This window comes from Stylophora pistillata, chromosome 7 (genome assembly GCF_964205215.1).
Source record: "Stylophora pistillata chromosome 7, jaStyPist1.2, whole genome shotgun sequence".
Taxonomy (NCBI): domain Eukaryota; kingdom Metazoa; phylum Cnidaria; class Anthozoa; order Scleractinia; family Pocilloporidae; genus Stylophora; species Stylophora pistillata.
In genome coordinates, this window is record NC_142525.1 from 17,448,448 (window position 1) to 17,469,563 (window position 21,116).

The window sequence follows — 21,116 nt, forward strand, 5'->3', positions numbered from 1 at the left end:
AGTTTAAAAAATTGCGAGGATGGACAACTTCTGACGTAAAATATATAAAAACTTTTAATAAAAAACGTTTCGGTCAGAGACCTTCAGTTATTTACCATATATATATATATATATGCTTTATACTTTATTGCTATGATTGTGCACTTTAATATTAAAAATTATGACCAAATGCGCATAACACTCGAATAAGACTAAAACAATAGTTATATTACATGCTCTCTATAAACTAAAGCTTAATCATTTGTTACGTTTCCTTCACAATAGGTAATTCAGCATAACTCATAACAAGTACGAAATAAAAGAGAGTAGAAAATAAGAGTAGAAAATAGAAAACCCATAAGAGCTTAAGACAGGTCGCTATAGGCCTCTTTAAAATAGTGCGTCTGTGAACCATATCAAAATCGTTCTTTCCTAATATAGTCCTGCAAACCGTTCGATGTCTTAGGAGCCGCCGCAGTGAATTATCTGTCCTTAAAAGTGCATTTGAAGTTAGCTGTTGGGTCTTGCAAATAACACCCACATTATGTTGTTTTCACGGAAAAAAGTGAATGTCTATTCTTCTTAGTTCTAAGTGGAACGTACTTCTAAGAAGAGATTGAAAAAATTCATAGTTAAAAGAAACACACAATTAGAATTATTTCAAATCCTTTATCACTGATTTACTGACTTGAAAATAGTTCACATACAACGTTAAAGAACCTCTTTACGGCTGACTCAATTAAACTGAAATCCTTCTTCTCTCGGATAAAACGCTTTCTATCGCTTTGTCTGTTTTAAAACTTGAGGATACTTGCAGATGCCGATAGTGAGATTCGTAGACATTAAACGTGGGAACAGAGCTTTCTATAAGGGACGAATGGGGAGCAAAGTATTAAATTTATAATTGTTGCAACTAATCACCTGCTCTGCAAGCTTATCCATTTCAATTTACTCAGCGGGGAATTATCTTGCTTGAGCCACCAAATGTTTGTTTAAAGAAGTTGTCAAGCTCTAGTTATTTAAACAGGCGATGTATTATTTTTACAAAGAAGGAAGAGGACAAATAAAGATTCATAGAAATTATATTTAACTGTTAGCTGATATTCTCTCAAATCAGTAAGCGCTCCACACATTGGGCAAGAACACAAAAACTAATTTAGTTAACATGACTCATGACTCATAGTTAACATGAGAGAAACAAATAAATATATTTTGTGAGCGAAACAGCTGGGACGGTGCTCTGCATAAGTTAGAAAAAAAAGACCTTTAAATGTAGGTCTTGAGACGTAAGATTGCCTCCAACCCAGAGCATTAAAAATGTATGCCGGTATGGACAAGAAGCAGCATTATATTCTTGGCCAATTTTTAAAACGTAGTTGGTGTTTTTTATTAATTTTGGAAAAGCCAATAGCTCATGAAACTCGGACAGACTTGGTATTAAATGCACGCACGTATCTGTTCTTTGTCTTGAATGTATTCATTTCTCAACCCAACGTTGCTCAAGAATTGTTACAGGTTTCCAAAGTGCTCGACTATCAAGTACGTAAATGACAAAGACCAAACATGATGCTAGAAACAGGAAAAAATGTGCATAAGGATCAGATTAGGTGTCCATGATGAGTCTTAATTTTGAGAGGTGCCGTCATCGCATCAGGAAAAGAAAACAAACTGAGAAATTTTCGGCGACAAATTTCTTTCAAAAGCACCTGTTACATATTACTTCACTGAGGACTACTCTTTTCATATTTGCGGGCGTTGAATTGCCAGATATATTTTGCAGCGGCGCTAACGGTGTAACAACGTTTCTGCGACAACGCGTACAGAGAATTTTTCTCAAAGCATCGCGGTATCCTCTGTTTCGGTAAAAGTATATGATAGGATTTATGGCGGAGTTTGCAAAACTAGCCGTAACAGTTGCTATGTAACTTACACCATAGTTTTTTTGGGGGTTAGTCGCGACGTGAAAACCAAAAGATGCCCAGCATATTGTGAAGAAACCTATGACAAGTGCAATAGTTATTGCCAGTTTTTTATCTTTTTCTCCGCCGCTTGCGGCTTGGTGGTCTTGAAGCTCTCTTTGCCTCAGGACGTTTCGTTTTCGAACAGTTATAAAGATTACTGAGTAACACACAATTACAACTGAATACAAGACAGTCATGCCAATAAGAATGAAATATATGTACACAAGTTTATCCTCGACAAATGCGTCTAAGAAAGGAACGATCCAGGCCAATAACCAATAAAAACCCAAAATGGACTTCAGAAATCTTGGAGTGATTGTGGCTTTATATTTCATGGGTTTCAGAATTACGAAACATCGCTCGAAACTCATTGTGGCCAAAGTCAAAACAGAAACTGCGCATGACAAGTTTCCAATAAAGCGAGCAGCGTATTCAGCTCTCACGTAACATGTTCCGTCAAGTTTACCAACGAATATCGAAATAGCTAATGGCTGAGCTACCATGGTGACCATCAGATCGGCTTGAGCTAAATTTACAATGCAGAAACTTGACACAACTCGCAAGTTTGGTGTAAGCAGGACAGTTAGGCATACCAGAATGTTCCCGACACTTCCAACCACGCTTAACAAGAAATTTACAGCGATGAAAAATGCTCCATCCATGTAAGTTAAAGTGCAACGGCCTGAAACGACTTCTAAATCAGCAAACATGATAACTGTTATAATTTTCCGCTGGTTTTCTGGAGTGTTAAAAATTTTAGGTTATTGTATTGATCCAGGTGATACCGTTCTTTGTCAAATAGTCTGAAATGCGTTGAGTCAGATGTTCTTATAAAACACAAATTAACGCACTTCCTTATATGGATGTCACGAACAAACCGGGCAAACAGGGAACATGTTAAGCTCAGGGGTGTGCATAAAGACTCTTATTTGTGCAATATTATTGCATACTGTGGCTTTCATTGACCCTCAAATTTGGAATCATGAACGTCAAGGTGGTCTAACGGGTTACAACAGCATAAGTAGTTCCAGTCGAACCTGGCTGGAACAAAGCCTCGCTATGCAATCCTTTGCCAAGAAATAATTTTCTCGTGCATAATTAATTTCATATTTCCTTTCTTGCTTTACTCAGTTCACAAGATTAAGTAAAGCCATACATTTTTAATCCCTCTCAGTCCTGAAGCAAAACATCCCTTTCTTTTTTATTCACGCTGTTTTACAATCGCAACTGTGTGAAGAGTTTCTTTTCAGAAACACTCCTTTAAATGCCTATTCAAAAATTGATTTATCAACATGTTACTTCGGCGTTAAATTCAGCGCTATTAAATATTCGTAGTTTAAACATCAAGTCATTAGTAATTTTTATGTGAGCCATCCAACAGTTACAGGATGAACGTGATCATTTTTCTATATATAATGCGTGCTGTATTGTGGGCCATTGAAGCAAAGAGGAACCTATTCAAACAGGGATGAACAATTAAACGTACCACAATGGATTGGAGGCTTCAAATTCACCATCTTCATTTGCATCATCACATAACGACATTGCTATCCTGACAGTTTGTAGAACGTTTGTCACCATAGACCACAGCTCAGTGGTGGAGCATGCGAAGTAATAATCGGAAGGTCGTAGGTCCTATCGGGAGCACTCGGGGTCCTATCGGGAGCACTCGGAGTTCTTTTCCTCAGAGGAGTACATGGAGGATATTACATAGCCGCGCGAGGATACGAATTTTTTCTTCGAGTGCTGTAAGTATCTCTTGCGAGTGAGCGAAGCGACCGAGTGAGAGATAATTTCAACACGAGAAGATAAAACTAGTATCTCCAAGCGGCCATGTAGTGTTCTGTTTATTTTATAGATACTGATGAAATTTCCACATTAAACATAACCTTTTTAATCATTTTCGAAACAGCAAAATAGTGCAACTTTTAAAAGTGGTCACCCATCGCAAAAAGGCCTGTCACAAGAATGTTATGAAACTCGGATATAAAGTTATAACGGAGAAATAAAGAAAAAAATACTTATATTTTTATATTTTTATATTTTCTTTTCCGAAAATTCAAAATTCTAATGAAAAAATAATATAATTGTGTTAGTAACCACGGCGACATTAATATCCTCACACGTGAAAGATAAAAATAAGATTTTCACTGCACGCAATGAGGATATGAGTTTTTGGTAAAAGTAAAAAATCCTGGTATTTCGTCAGTATCTTTATAATAAATGTTAGTACTGAATCGAGGACTCCTGGGTGAGTAGTTCATCAACAACAGTCAAATGCTGACTTAGTCAAACATTTGAGTTCAGAGTTTTTCAACAGATTAAACATGTCACCATCATCCCATGCGGGCTCGTTGTCCGTAAATGACTCATCTGATTCTTTTTCACTGCCTAGGGAATCGTATATCCCATCTTCCTCTTCGTCTTGTAGCACGCTGTCTTCTTGCTGCGTCTCGAAAGTCAGCTTGCTTTAGGCTGACCGGTTCACCCGGCTGAGTTTCTTTCTGATAGAGATACGACGGGAAAGGTCCAGCTCTTCCCATCGTTCTTTTCAGTCTGATAGAGATACCACGGGAAAGGTCCAGCTCTTCCCATCGTTCTTTTCAGTCTGATAGAGATACCACGGGAAAGGTCCAGCTCTTCCCATCGTTCTTTTCAGTCTGATAGAGGTACCACGGGAAAGGTCCAGCTCTTGCCATCGTTCTTTTCAGTCTGACAGAGAGTTGAAGCACTGCTACACCAAATGTTTACGCCCAGTCCCTCATCTTCTGTACGCTCTATGGTGCCGTTGGTACAGGTGGTAACGGTTTGATACCGGTATGGCCAACAGGATCATGGCACTTTCTGGTACAGGATGTCAAGACTTTGGATTTGTAAACTAATACCTTACCCAGTGGGTTGTCCTCTGTAAGCCTTATTCGGATGTATTTCCAAAGTTTCTTGCGTAATCTAACACCGTGCAAAGTTCATCTTTGTGATGCACCGAACCGAATGAATTTTCTCTGCGTCTAGTGCCATGCGACTTGACAGGTTAAGTCGCGTTTGTGGGGAGAAGGGAAACACGATCCCCTAGAAACGACTGCATAGGAGGTAAGGCTTTTTTGAACTTTCACGTAGATAAATTTCTGTATAAATTCTCGTTAAAGGACTTGCCGGTTCTCGGTTCGTTTTATTGATCATTTCCCGTATCCCACCCCTCAAAATCGCAGATTCCCATTTCCCGTTCATACGAACAATCCCGCATCTCGCACTGTTCTTTTTCCGACTTCTCGGTTCCCGGCCTTCAAATATGCTAAATCCCGGATCCCAAATGGTAAACAAAACAGCATACGCTATGGAGTTATGATGCACACGGGAAGTTGCTAAGCACGAAAGGAGCGCAAGAGTCGCTCGAGTAGATAGCTTTTTGAGTGCTTAGCAAACCTCCCAAGTGCATTCATAACTCAGTAGTGTAGTAGTGTACGCTTTGGTGTTTATTATTTGTTTTAAACACGAAAAACAATTACTTGCGAAACAAATGCTCATCTGGAAACATTTGCTCACGTCAGCAGCGTACACCCGTGGGCAAATAGTAGACACTGAATTGACCAATCAGAGTGCGGGCTTTGCGTGAGGTATGTTACAAATAAAATCGTTCGTGCGCACTTTCCATGGAATAATCTCTATCTCTCGCGGTCTTTCTGTTTGCTAAAATGAATAACACAACTTTGGTACTTGCAACTAACCAAAACCCTGGGATGGCGGGATTTTTCCTTACTTGCGATTAATTACCCACAGCTGTCCTGTTACAGATTTTTGTTCATTTTGTCGAATAATCGAATTAATGCCAGCGAAAATCTCTACCCGAAAAAAGATTATTATAGCCGGAAACTCCATATTGGTAAAACTGTGCCTGAGGTCGAGACCGCAGGCCGAGAACACAAAGCACAGTTTTTCTTAATAGGAATGGACCAAGGCTGGTGAATAGCATTTTTATTTTTTTTCTAACATCTTTAGAACTTGTTGCACAAATAACCCGTTTCATTAGGGCTGCAATTACGGCAACTGGCATTCTCCAACAATTTTTTAGCGAGTAGAAAGAAGAGAAAACAGCGATAAGGTAATTTAAGGAAACAGGCTTCACCAACACATTCAACGAAGCTAGGGATGTACTCAGCGACCCGCGAAAACGTTGTCGCACCCTTAGGCAAAGATAGGAAAATACGGACCGCGCTATGAACCAGCCAAATTGCAGGATTCTTTACCGTGCCCTTACAGGTCTTTTTTTAATTATGAAGAGAAAAGACTGAAGGTTTTGAAATAAAATTGATAATGGATGTGGCAGTGAAGACATGCTCTAAACTATCATTTCAGTTACCTCACTAGGTACATAGGCCATGAGAAACTATAAATAATACATCTAACACGATTTGAATCTAAATTCAAAAACATACTATACTGTTTTGGAAAAGGAAAACTGAAATGATAAACCAGTGGTTGACCTCTCACACAGTAACACTGTGCAAAAAGCGACACGTAATGGTAAATTGTCTTCTTTCCGTTTATGTAGCAAAAACCTCACTTCGCTTACGTAGAAACTCAATCTAGGAATCAAAAGTAGTTTATCATGGAGGGATTAAGCTACATTACCAATGTGCCGAACTTTGAAGGCATCTTTTGGTCAAAAGATGTACACTGAAGGACAAGGGTTCGGACTACAGAGGGGAAAACTTCCAGAAAACAGCTGTATTTTACCTTCAACTATCAAGTAGACTTCTGTATCGAACCGAAACTACATTTGTATAATTTCCTCTTGCGTAACTATTTATCCCCCCCCCCCCCCCCACCTCGAGTCTCCAGGTATACCAGCAACTTGACATAAATGCAGTGAAACAGTTTAAAATGTCGCGACATTGCTTTGAAAATTTAATGCAAAAATTCAATTGTATATTCATTTTCCTTCTATAAAATAGACGAGATATTACGAACGCCCTGTTTGGTCAAAAACCTTTCATCACATTGCACCAGTAAATCCGTAGCTATTGAAACACTTAACATTTTATTTTATAAATGGGAGTACCCACACTTTCGACCAGTTTACTGTTGTAATGGCCCTCGCAGGATGATGGGAGAATGGGACTAAAGCGAGCGGGTAGCGAGTGATCTCCAAACTTCTCTAGTGATCTCGCTTCATCCCTAGTGGGTTGAATTATTGAGGTAAATAACCCACTCAAGATAACGGAGAAAGCACGGTCCACTGCTTAAAAAGAAAAGAGTCTCTTGTAAGGAAGTGAGTTGACAATAGCAAAATTACTACTACAGTAGAGTTTATTGCACGTTTTTTGAATATACAGTAACCATAAGAATACTATATAAACAATTGCTTACTTTTGAAAATATGACTAGTGATATAAACTGGCATAGAAGCCTGATAAGCTAAAATTGTACTTGGTAAAGGCACTGACCATCATGAACTGGCTGCACAAGGGTGAAATCAGCAAAAAGTACATCTCATGGAAAATAGCCTCACTAAATATAAAATCGTTAACTCTAGATCATACGTCGTCTTACTGAATTAAACGAAAATCATTTAAACTTTGTTAAATAATGAAATGATCATTCAAAACTAGACAGTCGACCATGCATGTATTTTAACCACGCAGCTATCGTAAGGTAAATATTTGTTACAATTCAACTAGTTAGGTGCCTTTTAAGTAAAATAAAAGTGGATGAAGAGACTCGTGCTACACGCTCAACTGAACCATTGCGCGACAAGTCCAAAAAAAGTTTGGGAGAACAATTTCCTGCGGGTATCTCTCCTCAAGAGAGGTGTGGCACACCCTGTTCGGCTAAAAACTGCATATGTTGTCACCGAGAACTGATATATCAATAAAACTGAAAAAACAACCATTAAAAGCTATTACGTCAACACCAAAGAACAGGCCATGGTGTGATTAAAAGTTTTAAAAACAGATGTGCTGTATGCAACCACTTGCCAAGTCACTAAAAAAACATTAGACACCATGTTTTGCAGAGAGAGACATGAAGGACCCATTTGTGATATTTTCCACGTGCAAATCTTCTCATTGAGGAGAAATGTTTCAATGCTATCACAATAACTCCTGCCTGTTGATTTTTAATTCAAAATAGCGCATTATCATGTCAGTAACCTTATTTAGTGAAGTTCGCTAATTCTAAATTGATTCAATATTTTTATGTCAGTGATTACAATGATGTGCTTATTAAGAACTGAATCTCACGGTTTCAAAAGTTAAACATACACATCCAGCTACTAAAACTATATAACATATTCTAAATCATAAAAAGCATTCCTCGTACACGTACTAGCTAAAAAACCACAATATTTCAAGCTGAGAAAATTCCCTCATACGGTCCAGTTCAGCTGAAAAAATTGTACATGTAAAAGCTGAAAAACATGGCTACTTCAGCTGCTTAAATATGGACTAAAGAGAATGTCTACCTATATTTGGTCTGTTCTGTGTTAATAAAACAATATCGTGCATCCTCAATATTATTTGCCAAAATTTTTATCTGAATCAGGACTCTTCTCCTTTCACTGCGACATTTATTACAAATGTTGTGTATGTAGATGCAAGTGCTTGCAGTAAGTTTATATCACTTAATATTCTGTTCTATGGGTATGTACTTACATTTTGTCAATCAAAAGTGGTGCTCATAGGTGCACAAAAGAGACCTACAATGTCAGGTTCAAAATCTATACCAGACACGAGATCCAGTCACGCACAACTGAAAATATACTCTGATATACAATTGTAAGACTTGGGATTTTTTCAACTGATCAGTAAAAACTATTGAACATCCATATCTTCCTTTGATTGGCAAAAAATTAAAATTTACAGTTGTTCATGGCTAATAATTCTAGATTAGAACGTTCAATCAATTTTGAAAGCAATTTCACAATTATTTCCTAAGCTACTGTGTAATGTGAAAGGAAGACGAATGATAGCAGATGTCAATCAAATTGAGGAAAAATAAATAGCAGACATCAGTGACAAAATCTTTGGCAATCTGTGCACAAGATGACATAATCATAATGATAACGCTATGCAAAGGACACAAAATACAAAAAAGCTGTTTCTGAACTTTGGTATTTTGAGGAAAAGAAGTTGAGGTGCTTCTAACTGATTAAGGAACTTTAACTTACCTAGAATTTGTATAAAAGCTACCCATATACATACTTAGAAAAAGATACGTACACATACTTCATGCCAAAATGAGAAACAAAGAAATAAAACTGGTCCAAGAGAAAAGCTCCTCCTTCAGAAAGTAAAAGGTACATTTAAGGTTCTCAGTAAATTTCAAACTTCACCCAGGTTTTGTCAGCAGCAGTAAAATGCATATCAAAGTCTTCCCTGACCTGATAATACAAATTGTACTGGTTATTACAAAAGCAGTACTCTTTGTATTACCAGGAGCTGTTGTACAGGCATGGAAATGATCAGAATGCTGAGAACCCTGCATACCCCACTCATTCAAAAGCTTAGCACCACAACTCAAAGCCACCACCCTCTCCTCCCTGCTGTCCTCTTTTCTGGGGAGCCATCTCACTGTATTCTGTGGCTGAGTATGGGGGAGGCTGCTTGGCAGGTGCTGGTGAGTTGTCAAAGGAAGGCTCCATATAGTTCAGTGGTTTTTGCTGTTCATTCTAGAGGAAGCAAAATAATCCCATCATTATAATTTATTACTTTTTAGTATAATTTCAGAGCTGAACAAAGAGTTTCCAGCAATCTGATTGGTCGAGTGGTTCCTTATATGACGCTATATAAACCGCTCCGTTTATATAAAATGTTAAAAATGTTAATAAATGTTAATAAATGTTACTAAAATGTTATGATTTTAGAAATTTCTCTGTTGTTCAGCTCTGAAATTATACTAAAACAATTATTTGTCTCAGGTTCGGTGAATATTGTCGAATAATCCCTGAGACGAAGTCGAGGGGATTATTTGATGATATTCACCTCGCCTTCAGCGAATAATTGTTAAATACCAAGTAAAAAAATCATCTTTATCCTATATAAGAAAATTCTACCTATAAATCTCCATTACTTTGTAAAAGCTTACAGGATCAGGGGCCCATTTCTTGAAAGTCCTGGTAACTTGACAGGCCCATAAAGCTGTTCTGTTATAATTCAAGATGGGAATTTCAAAAGTTTTGAAAATGGTACCATAAAACTATCAGCTATTAAAGAAAGAAAAAGGACTGATTTGGGTGCCAGAACCTACTTTCCTATCCTTTAAATTATGATTTTAAAACATGGCTTTGGTCCCATTAAGTTACCACGACTTTTGAGAAAGGCCCCTTGGCTCTATAACTTTCCTTGATGTATTACAAAACGTTTTTGAACTTAAAAAAAAAGTCGTCTTCATTATCGTAGATAGGACGTTTGTGATATTCATCACTTCATTGTAATTCAACTTTAAGGTCATTCCATGGTACTGCATTACAAATCCTTACAGCACACAATGTCATACTTTTTTTGTTTTACTTTCTCATTTTTTTTTTATTTTTTAGGTAGGAGTTCACCAGAAAGGAAAATCATCATTTTCTCTTAAATGAGCTCAGTGAATTGTCATGTTTAATTCTTTCTTGGTATTAAACAATGACTTGATCAATTCTCAGAGGAGGAAAAGGACTTGACACTAATGGTAGCCTACAAGCCACAGACTAGTAGAAATTCAGTTTCTGCTAGTGGTTTTCGATTTCCACTTGCCAGTTTGGCTAGTCAACAAACCGAAATAGTATGTTGTAACATCTAAACTGTCCCGAGCCACTTGGCTAGAAAGTTAAAAAGATAGTGTTGAGCCCTGACTGTATACAATAATTATAACAAAGGGTAATGTACAAAGTACTGTACATATTGATTCAGGAAAAGCCCCTCATGCTGTCAACAGGGAAAGATAATTCAAGGCATTGTGGAATATGTAGGGGACACTATCATAATAACGGCATAGATAAACAAAAACTGCATGGTGAGAAACATTTGGTGCTTGCTTCTTAGTAACATAGAGGAATTACAACATATCACAAGCACAAACAATAACATGGCAAGAAAAAAGTGGTGTGACTGCAGTACAAAAATTTGTGCCCATTCCACAATTGATTACATTCGTGGTATAAGTAAAGAGACATTTGCAGGGTTACTGTGTTGATACTGGGGTACACAACCCATAACTGGGAATTTACTTTAGTATAGTAAACTCTGACATTTAATACATAAATGATATATAGGTGTTGATAATATTGGTATGGGAAATGCACAAAGCAGTTATGTCATTTCACAAAATTAGTACCTGTCTCATTGGGGCAGAAACTGATGCATACTGCCTGGCCTCAACATATGCTGGACTGGCTGTGCCTAGTCCTGAAGGGGGCTGCTTGTTCCTAATATCAGAAAATTCACCATTACATTAGGTCAGTGTTAAACAATAAGCCAAAGAAATAGGGCACAACATTCATTCAAAAAAAAAAATTAAAACACAAAATGTTGTCGAGTTCCCCTAGCACTTGGCAGGTACCCATTTACATTCCTTGTATGGTGAGCGTCTAATCTAGGAACACAACAAAATAAGCAGCTGCACTCACCAGCTACTGCTGCCAAGTGACAAAACAATACACTGCACTGTACTTACATGCGGTAACCATCAGCTTCACTGTAGTTCCTACCACCTTGAATGCATAAAAGAAAAAGTTGTAAAATCAATAGATCAATCATGTGATCCCTACATGTACATGTTGTAACAGTAGTGGCAAGTTGAGATGAAGGAAGAGAATATGCAATATATGGGTGCCTGGTGTGGCTTAAGGTTGATTCAAAATTTAACTGCCTTCTACATTATAGATTTTTGTCAGTAAAAAAATAAATTGTTTTGCTTACCTTTTGAAGCACCACCTTTCTTCCTGCAGCAAATACAAGACACTACAATAACAATGACGACTACAAGAACAAATGCAATGCTTCCCCCAATGATACCCCACAATGTGAGTTGTGACAATCCACTGGAACGAGCATCAGCTGCAGGTGTTTGTGGTTCCTCTGATGTTGTTGAGGAAAAGGAGGTAGGTGGTAGAGTAGCTGTAGAGAAAACATTTTATCTTATCAAAACTGACACAATTTTGCCATACATGTACATTGTACACAATCCAATACAAAACAGCATTAGAATACTTAAGACTTCTGTGGGTGGTCTCACCAGAGTACCTTTACAAAAAAAAAAAAAAAACAAACAAACAAAATGAAGGCTTCAACTACAAATGGGCAGAAGCTACATGTAGATGTCCAACAGGACTGATATCACCAGCCTTACACTTCTGATCAATCAGTAAAAGATTCTTCTGTATTTTTTTACCCAGAAATAACTAATTAAAAGCATCAGAACATGGCCCCTGCAAGGCAATTGCTAGTTTACACTGTACACGTACAGTATTAATAAAGGAACAATGATCACTTATCCATGTTGTAAACTATCCATACAATACTGAGAGAATACAGACACAGCTGATTTTGATAGGAAAAAAATTTCCTCTGACTACACTGTAACACTTGCTACAAAGTTTTACAATTCAGACAGCTGTTTACAAGCAAGGATAAAGAAAATAAAGAGGTTTACTCTGACTTGAGAAGTACAAGTACTGCAACATCACTTTAACAAGAGGTAATCTTAAACATACTGGTTACAAAGACTATGTAAGTTTGTAACTTCCCATACACAACAAAACAGAGTCTACTTGTCGGGTAGAACGTGCCCTACTTGGATTCAAATCAAGTTCACGGTTAACTCTGAATGCCCCAAGGTTTCCATCTTTGATTCCATCTTCCAGTGGTTTTAAAGGGTCAGTAACAGATTTTCCAAACTTCATCTGTACTCTAGCAACAACACTACCAGATCTATTAGTAAAAAAAACAAACTTGCAGATCAACACTGTTTGCACAACAACAAATGGTTAATACTTTTCTTAATTGCTAAATGACCAAAGAGTACTGATGTGTGATGCTCCTTTAATTCTCCATTCTTCTTTCAAACAAAAAAAGTTAAAACATGCATACACTGAGCACTCTCAAATTAACAATTACCTGAAATCAAGAAGAGCCACACTGTACAGTTGTTTTTCAGGATTTTTTGCATAAACCTTGGAGATCTTAAACAAAAGGAACAAAGTTGATTTATTTTACTTGGAACAAACATGCCCAAATGCACAAATTATTAGAAAGTATACTTTTACATGTATGCAAAACACCAAATATCATTGGTCTGCTTGTCTGATGGCAATTTTTTGCTTGCTTCTCCTTCACTTTGTTTTCATTATGTCGGCCAACTGTTGGTGAACTGTCAGTGAGCTGTTGGTCATCTGTTGGTGAACAGTCGGCCAACAGTTGGCTAACAGATATTTTGGGGAGCTCATCTTCAATTTTACCAAATTTACACTATTATATTTCAAGTACACACCACCATTGGTGCCGAATAAAATTTAGGGCCATGTTTAAATGATTCACTTCCCCAGACTAAATTTGGAAAAACAATAACGTAGCTCCATTTTCTGCCTTTAAAAGTACACACTACCCACAATTCCTCTATTCGCTCCGACGAAGGGCTATCGCTCGAAACGTCAGCTTTTATAATCGTAACCGTTACGGTGGCCAATTTACCATTTCAACTTTGTTGATATATTCAAATTATTTCGTTACCCCCACCGATGCAGCCCCAAACAGTTTCTTTAGAAACTATCAGCCTTTATAAATTTGGAATGAATTCAAACCTATTAGAATCCGATCTCGAAATATCAATGCATGCAAATGGGAGCTGAGATATTAATCAAAATACCCAAAGGTCCATTCTTTGTGACCCTGGTTCAGAATTACAACTCAAAAGTAATTTTTCCAATTATTCCTACAAAGGTTTGTATTTGGCCACAATCTTAATTGAATTAAAAGGAGGCTCTGTCAGCCCAAACAGTACTGGACAAGAGAAATTACAAGATAGTTGTATCTGTATCCAAACATTAAAAATTTACTTACAACCCCAGCCCTGTTTGACAAAACCAAAACATGTTCTGGTAAATGTAAAAACAAGTTTCTTGACCTGCTATCAGGGCAGGAAACTTGGCCCGTCCGAACATCCGAGACATGTAACTTTTCCATTCGGGCAAGGAAAAAGATGATCGAAGTTGTCCGATTGGACAAGTAAAGTTGTAGAGCTCTAACATTGCCTGACTTTGGGAAAATAAGAAATCATTTCCCCCGTATTTTACAACTAAGTGCCTTGGAAATAAACTTTCTTTTCTTTTTGTGCAAGTTGTGTATTTGACTTCTTCACAAAGCGTCGCCATTGAGTTCCACTTAACTGGGGCATGGTTGAAATAAAAGAAGGATTTTTGAAACCCTAAATTGCTGCTGGCGATTTTTTGGGACAAGTAGTTTTGTGGTCCAGACAAGTAAAATACACACTACACTTGTCCAAAGGGACAAGTGTATTAAAAAGAAAGTTTCCTGCCCTAGCTATGGTCACCCATTGTACTCACTCTGGCAAAATACTTACTTCTGATAACACATTTGCCCGCAATGTTTTGTACTCCACTGACTCTTTGTTACTCAAGGCTGACTTCCAAGATTCCCTCTGTAATGTTATTCCAACTGTCTTTATTTCACAATCATTACCTATAGTATAAAAGAGAGAATAAAAGAAGTATACAATAGTGCTACTTTTTCTACTTTATTTTTACATCAAATTAAGTCCATTGCTTTCTCTTTTATTTTCGCAAAATTTTTTAGTCAGATTTTGAAATGAATGCAGGCTATTAGGGAAAAGGTACTTTTGTGAAGAAAATAATTATTCTTAAAAATACAAGTAGAGTTGTTTCTATAGCAGTACATGTACATAGAGTAAAAAACTTAATAATTGCATTGTTGTAATCAGAAGAAAGACTTTGATGATATGGGAAAGACTACTTACATCTTATGCTAGCTATGCTGACACTGGTAGCATCATCTCCATATCCATTACTGGCTGTACATCTGTATGATCCTACATCCTTCAACTCCACATTGATGAAATGAAGCTTGTAACCTGTCACATTAAATTCTTCTGCTGGTGTACCATCTTTTGTCCAAGTTATGTTTGGGAAGGGGTCACCAGATGCATTGCAGGTCAGAGTGTAGTTTTCTCCAATGGTGAGTGATGGCTTTGGTTCTGGTGTGACAGTTATTTTTGGAGGCACTGGGAAATAACAATTTAAGATTATGCATTTTAATTGCATGGAAATTATCTCACTTATTAGATTATAAAACATGTTGTAAAGATATTTCTAAGAAATTGCAACTTCAAAGCCAATGTGTCTGTTAAGAGAATGTTGTGAACAAAATGGGGAGACAAAGATTTGTCATCTCCCGACTGCTGAGGAAAATAATTTTTAATAATAACAACAATTAATAGTAGTGTTAACAGTTATTAAGACTGATACATACGTACACTTATTGAAATGATTAGTGAGAGATGGATGGAACTATGTAGTTACTAATCTCTTCATTAATGAAAGTGTTTCACGCAGCACCCTGAGTAAGGCTGTGTGGGTTATTATGGGTTAATGACAATGTGAATAAATAAACTTACTATATCGTGAAAAACACTGATTTCAATAAACAAAAGAGTTTCAAATTTCCAAGTTAACGGTTGTGCACCTCCGAGTGAGCAATGTGAAACTACCAAGATAGTTTAGAGCTTGTGATTTTTATGAACTTGCAAACTGATTAACACTTGAATGTGGAAAGCAGTAAATGAGCCGTTCTGACGAAAATATTCAACGCGATATGACTCGTGCAAAACTGACAAATGGAGGTGGGTTAATTTTTAGCAAAGACGATTTCGAGAGTCATTTATACTCGTTCTCTGTCGAAAGTGTGGATCTGAAACAATAGGTTAGTGAACATTGTAGAATCAAAATCACGCGAAGGGTTATCAAGAAGTTTTTGTCCCCGTACATTGATGCAAAAGCAAGAACAAAGTCATGCACGTTTGCTTTCAGCGTATATTGGCTACACAATGTACATTTTCGCAACCCAAGTGTTTGCTGAATTATCAATTTTCATCTGAGAAAAACAACTTAAAGCGAAAGAAAACTAAAATGTACCATGACGATCAATTCCTAGAATTCCAGTCATTCCTAGTATCACATGAAAGAATGACAAAATCGATCGCGGCTGAAAAGTAAGAAGCCGTTCGAAATGTTTGAGTGCAACTGCGTTCAATCGAAACCGTGTCACAAGACGGTAGAGTAATTTGAGTATGAGTAACTGAGTGCATTTATAAAACACGCCTATCGTTCTCTACAACAATGTTCAAATAATAAAAAATCATTTCACGCAAAGAAGACAACTTTCGTAGTTTACGTCACGATCTCTCTGAAGTGAACACGATACCGTTTGACACAGTACGATTAAGTTAGTACAGTGGCGTACGTATGGGCGAGAAAGGTATGAAAGGATAAAGCGTATCGAAGCAACTCATGAAAAAGCATCACTTACCAACCACATCAAGAGTAACACTGTCTTGTCCAACCACTTTCGTGGTAGAATCCAACAGATGAATAGAGTAGGTATATTCCTCATCTCTCTTCACATTCTTCAATACTAGTCTTGCAGGAAGGAAAGCCTCGAATTCGTTGAGGTTTTGGCCATTCGGATAGCTGAACGCGTTTCCTTTATTGCTTATTGCTAGTTGTTTATTGACTTCATCAGGCTTCTGTCTCCATAACTGAACAAAGTACAGTGAATTCGGTGCATCAGAAAACTGCCACTCAAGTTCGATTTGTTTGCTGGGTCCTTCTAATACCACAACAGTAGGGTTGGAAGGTGTTTTGGTGATTCTGAATGACTCTGTAGAAGAAAAAAAAAACCAACACATCACACGTAACTTAAACGAAGAAGTTCGTCTATGAGAAAATTCAAGGATGTGTTTAAGTACGTCGGATTATTTTACAGCAGTTTAGAGCTTAATCTCAAATATCAAACGAGTCTAACATCTCCATTCTCAAATATCAAACGAGTCTAACATCTCCATTTTCTCAACTCTATGTACATTACCTGACTTCTGAATTGTTGAACAGAGCAAAAGCGTGGCTAAAGCCACTCGAAAAACGCTACTGCGAAAAATATCCATCATACTTTTACCAGTATAAATTGACTTCGACTTTCCCTTTCTTAACATTCACCTGAAGAAACATTCGAGTCACGTCCGTTGTATTTTTGATGAATGATATCATAGGATTGGACGCCAACGCCAAGCGGAAACCTTAAATCGAGCCCAGTCTTCCGCCGGATTATGGTGCTTCAGGAGTCTAAGTCCGACTCCAACAAAATTGTCTGTAACTGTCTGTACCTCAAGATCCAGCGATGATGGCTGCTTGAGGTGAAGCCTATCACCTTTTTTTCTGGGTAGCCGATCACTTGAAAGAAAAAAAAAACGATTTCCCGTTTGTCGCATGTTCTCGACTACCGTGAAGGACGGTTAGTAGAAGCCAGAGTCCATGGGCTCCTGGTAGAGGTCCCTTCAGGTCAGTCATGAGTGGAAAAGGGAATTGAAGTAAAGAGACAAATTAAAAGAGATTAAGTCCTCGAACCCCCTTGCTTCCTTTTGTCCCGCTTGATAGTATCAAAATACTTTTTGTGTTTTTCAATCAAACAACATTGCAGCGGCTTCTTCAACCAACTTCTATCGAGAAAAATAAATGCTATACTCTGTGACACTGAACCAATGACTTAAACGACATCCTCCCTCCCCCCAAAAAAATAATAAATAAAAAATAAAGCCACGAAACTGTGTTAAAAAAAAATACATTTTATAAATAATTGTGAGGCAACGAAGCAATAAAACCGCGGAAAGACTTGACAACAAAGCTAAACATCTACGTTTTTCAGTCTTTACATGGGCATTAGATAATGGACTAGACGGAAGCATAGGAGTGAAAGGTTCGGTTTAATATATCAGGAGAAAAAACAATGGCTTTTCAAACCTTTATTCACATTCACGGGACGGTACTCCCCGGACTCTTTGGCAGGGATGACGCGGCCCGATTCTCCAGGCATGTCAGTCGTGTTCAGTCATTATTTCTAAATCTAAACCCATTTAAAGACATGGAATAGTAAAATAATGTCCCATTATTTTATATTGTATACCACCAAAACATCGTTTTAGCCACAGAATATCAGATTCCATTAGTGTTGCTGCCAGGTTATAATTAGCTAGGCTTCGGCAAAACTGTCAAAGTCAAGAGTTGGTAGAATTCACTTAAAAATACATACATTGTGGTTCCTTCTCATTCTCTTTTACTTATTTTGAGTAGCTGTTCACAGAAAATGACATCCTCGCGTTCTCTTGGCTCCTCGAAAATCACACCTGAATTACACACATATTTAGGCCGAATCAACTCAAGAAACCATAATTTTTGTGGCGTCATTGTATATAGGGTAGCACACCCCCTCCCCACCCAGACCAATATATGGTTTGACGTCATTTGGCGGTTTAGCACCGTGACTCAGAACTTAATTCTCTAAACAAGGAGTTTCAGGTCTAAAAAATCATTTCACCTGCTGAAAATTATTTGGATAGTCGATCGTACAAAAGATCTCGTCTATCATTGTTAAATGAGAATCGCACGGCGAGATTTTCTATTTTACGCGTAACTTCGGATCACCAGTCGGCACATTTAACAATTACACCGGAGGCGAAGTGAGTCTTATCGAATAATGCCAGAGAAGAAATCGAGGAGATCATTCAAAAATTTTCACTGAGCTTGGGCCAAAGAATTGTCTGAGTATAACTTTTTAGACCCTTTCGAATTCTGTTGTAGCCGAAAACGTTTCTATGAAAGTTTTATAAATGTTTTGTTACAACTGTCTTGCTTACTCGTATCAAGATAAGCAGCCGGTTTCCACTGGAATTTAACAAGCTTATTTATTTTATTTAATCAGCTAAAACCTCACATCTTACTTTGGGAAACTGGTAAACCAAACTTAATATATTTCAGTTCACGTGGTTGTGTTGAATTCAGACCGAACTGATTTATTTCCTTCAGTGGCTAACTCTAGACTGGCTCAATGCCGAAACCAAGTAGGACGCCGTTATTCTTGGAGGCAAAGTTCAAATATCATAATAAGATTGGATCAAGAGACTTACTCTTGACAATGTGAGCTGCAGAAAGACTTAAACACGAGAAGATACTCCTGTGGTAGACATTCAAATTGCGAGGTTACCGTTTGTCCTCCAACTTTTATCAAAAGTGAGAACAGAAAGTGTGTGTGTGTGTGTGTGTGTGTGTGTGTGTGTGTGTGTGTGTGTGTGCGTATGTGTGTGGATGAAGGCTAATTCCATAATAAGAAATGGTCGAAGAAAAGAAAAGATAACTTGTAAAATTATCTTAATTCAAATTTACTTTTTATTTCGTTTATCTCATTTCTCTGTTTCATAATTTTCTAGGTAATTTTATATTCGCAGTAGGATTTTCATACCTGTCTTCCCAATTGGAAATATTGACTGATTTGTCTATTCAGCTTCTCAGTGTATATTATTCATTCAAGTTAATCTAAAGAAATTCTTTACGATAAAATTTCTAGCAAAGTATCTTATAACAAGAAAGTTATTTAGACCATCAAAAGGACTCAGAGGAAATCGACGACCTCATTTTAAAACCGAGAAAGAGAAACGAAACGAACCCCGACATCTTAAAGTTTTCTGTTTCCAGTTGTCTATTAAAAAAAAAACATCCTAGACTTTTACAAACTTTTAACCGTTTTCACTGTCAAAAGATGCTAAATTTTAGGACTGATGATCAACTGTCAGGCTGGTGTGCAGTAAAAGAAACAGGTCTCATGTAAGAATCAGTCGATAGTGAAGGCTATTCACTCAGTTCACGGTCCTTTATTCTTCAAGGAAAGGCAAAACTAAAACCATAATTTAATCAATCGATACTTACATAGACGTCTTATAATATTTCTGAGTTGGCGTACCACAAATAACGCGAGACTGATCTCTTCTTCATGTCGTTCTATCGAGATAACAAACCCTCTCCTGTTGTAAAAGACTTGGGGGTCTGGATCGACTCTGCTGTAACCTTTGACGACCACGTATCTAAACTGTCCTCGAGCAGTCTGTATAATCTACGTCTTATCAATAGAATTAAACATATTTTGGACAACAAAACTCTTACTTTGATTATAAATGCTCTTATTTTCAGAAGGCTTTTCTATTGTTCTACCGTACGGGGTAATACCTTCAGCAAAAACATTTCTGAGCTCTAAATTTGATCATGTCTCTGCTGCGCGCAAATTCCTTGGTTGGCTAGGCGTCTGTCAAAAACTTTTATTAGATATCCTTACTATGGCCAATAAGTGTAGAGCAAAGCAGGTACCACCTTATCTTTGCGATCTATTTCATGACAGATTTAGTGTGTCGGGACGCAACACTAGAAATATGTCACATTTAAATCTGCGTAAACGCAGATTATCAACTGGTCAACTCTCTTTCGCCTTTCGCGGGGCATAAAATACAACCTACTCCCAGAAAACATTCGGAACATAAAGAGTATTTCAAGTTTAGAAAGGAAAGTCGCTTGATCGAAACACATCTTTCAACCTTTATATGAACTCATGTAAATATTTTTTTTCGCAACATATGTAAATATTTTTTGACCCATTGCAGTTTATTATTGTATAGTTGCTATCATTGTATATTAGAACAGAATAGCCTCGTATAGGGGAGCCATAATAAAGTGTAACATATTGTACTTAATGATTGAGTTCACAATCAGGTCTCACCTAAGGTAACTCGCGAGACTAACGTATCCCCTAAACACTTAAGTGAATGCACTCCTTGTTTCATGTGTCGAGGCCAGTCTGCATTTTTGTAGCACACTGCTGTGTACCAGGTAAAGCTGTCGATATCTTGGTTACTTTGCCCATACAGGACACCTTACAAACCGGAGTGCTACTTCTATGTCGAAATGAGGCTGGCAATGTCGTGGAGTTTAAACGCAGATTAGACTTTATCTGGTTGGGAACACTTGTGGGAAGCTATCGACTTCTATTACGAAACTACATCGTGTAGGTAGGATAGGTCCACGTTTGTATCGGAGATGCGAAACAGAAAGAAAAAAAATTGCGAATTGCA

At 37.5% G+C, this 21,116-nt stretch overlaps 2 protein-coding genes across 4 annotated transcripts; both read right to left on the reverse strand.

The window, feature by feature from the left end:
• Positions 1 to 87: 87 nt before the first annotated feature.
• On the reverse strand, positions 88 to 3,088 carry LOC111342375 (adenosine receptor A2b-like). Its single transcript, XM_022949448.2, has one exon. It carries the CDS (start codon positions 2,648 to 2,650, stop codon positions 1,676 to 1,678), a length of 975 nt encoding a protein of 324 aa, XP_022805183.2. The 5' UTR covers positions 2,651 to 3,088; the 3' UTR covers positions 88 to 1,675.
• A 4,141-nt stretch (positions 3,089 to 7,229) lies between these two features.
• LOC111342364 (uncharacterized) lies at positions 7,230 to 17,204 on the reverse strand. 3 transcript variants are annotated; one of them, XM_088727806.1, is made up of 10 exons: positions 17,036 to 17,204; positions 16,478 to 16,828; positions 14,910 to 15,173; positions 14,496 to 14,614; positions 13,034 to 13,098; positions 12,669 to 12,847; positions 11,837 to 12,034; positions 11,592 to 11,628; positions 11,253 to 11,343; positions 7,230 to 9,606 (listed from the first exon to the last, which is right to left on the reverse strand). In XM_088727806.1, the coding sequence occupies exons 1-10, from the start codon at positions 17,157 to 17,159 to the stop codon at positions 9,442 to 9,444; spliced, it is 1,593 nt and encodes a 530-aa protein (XP_088583932.1). In that variant the 5' UTR covers positions 17,160 to 17,204; the 3' UTR covers positions 7,230 to 9,441. The 3 variants fall into 3 exon arrangements, with proteins under 3 accessions (XP_088583932.1, XP_088583933.1, XP_088583934.1); XM_088727807.1 differs by having other exon boundaries at positions 12,711 to 12,847; positions 17,036 to 17,203; XM_088727808.1 differs by having other exon boundaries at positions 17,123 to 17,174.
• Positions 17,205 to 21,116: the final 3,912 nt, after the last annotated feature.

Coding starts and splice junctions, on each gene's coding strand:
- LOC111342375 (XM_022949448.2), bottom strand. CDS start 2,650: ATGTTTGCTGATTTAGAAGTCGTTTCAGGCCGTTGCACTTTAACTTAC.
- LOC111342364 (XM_088727806.1), bottom strand. CDS start 17,159: ATGTTAAGAAAGGGAAAGTCGAAGTCAATTTATACTGGTAAAAGTATG. Junction 12,035..12,668: donor AGTAGACTCTGTTTTGTTGT/GTATGGGAAGTT, acceptor TTTTCTCTACAG/CTACTCTACCACCTACCTCC. Junction 11,344..11,591: donor GAAGCTGATGGTTACCGCAT/GTAAGTACAGTG, acceptor TTCTGATATTAG/GAACAAGCAGCCCCCTTCAG.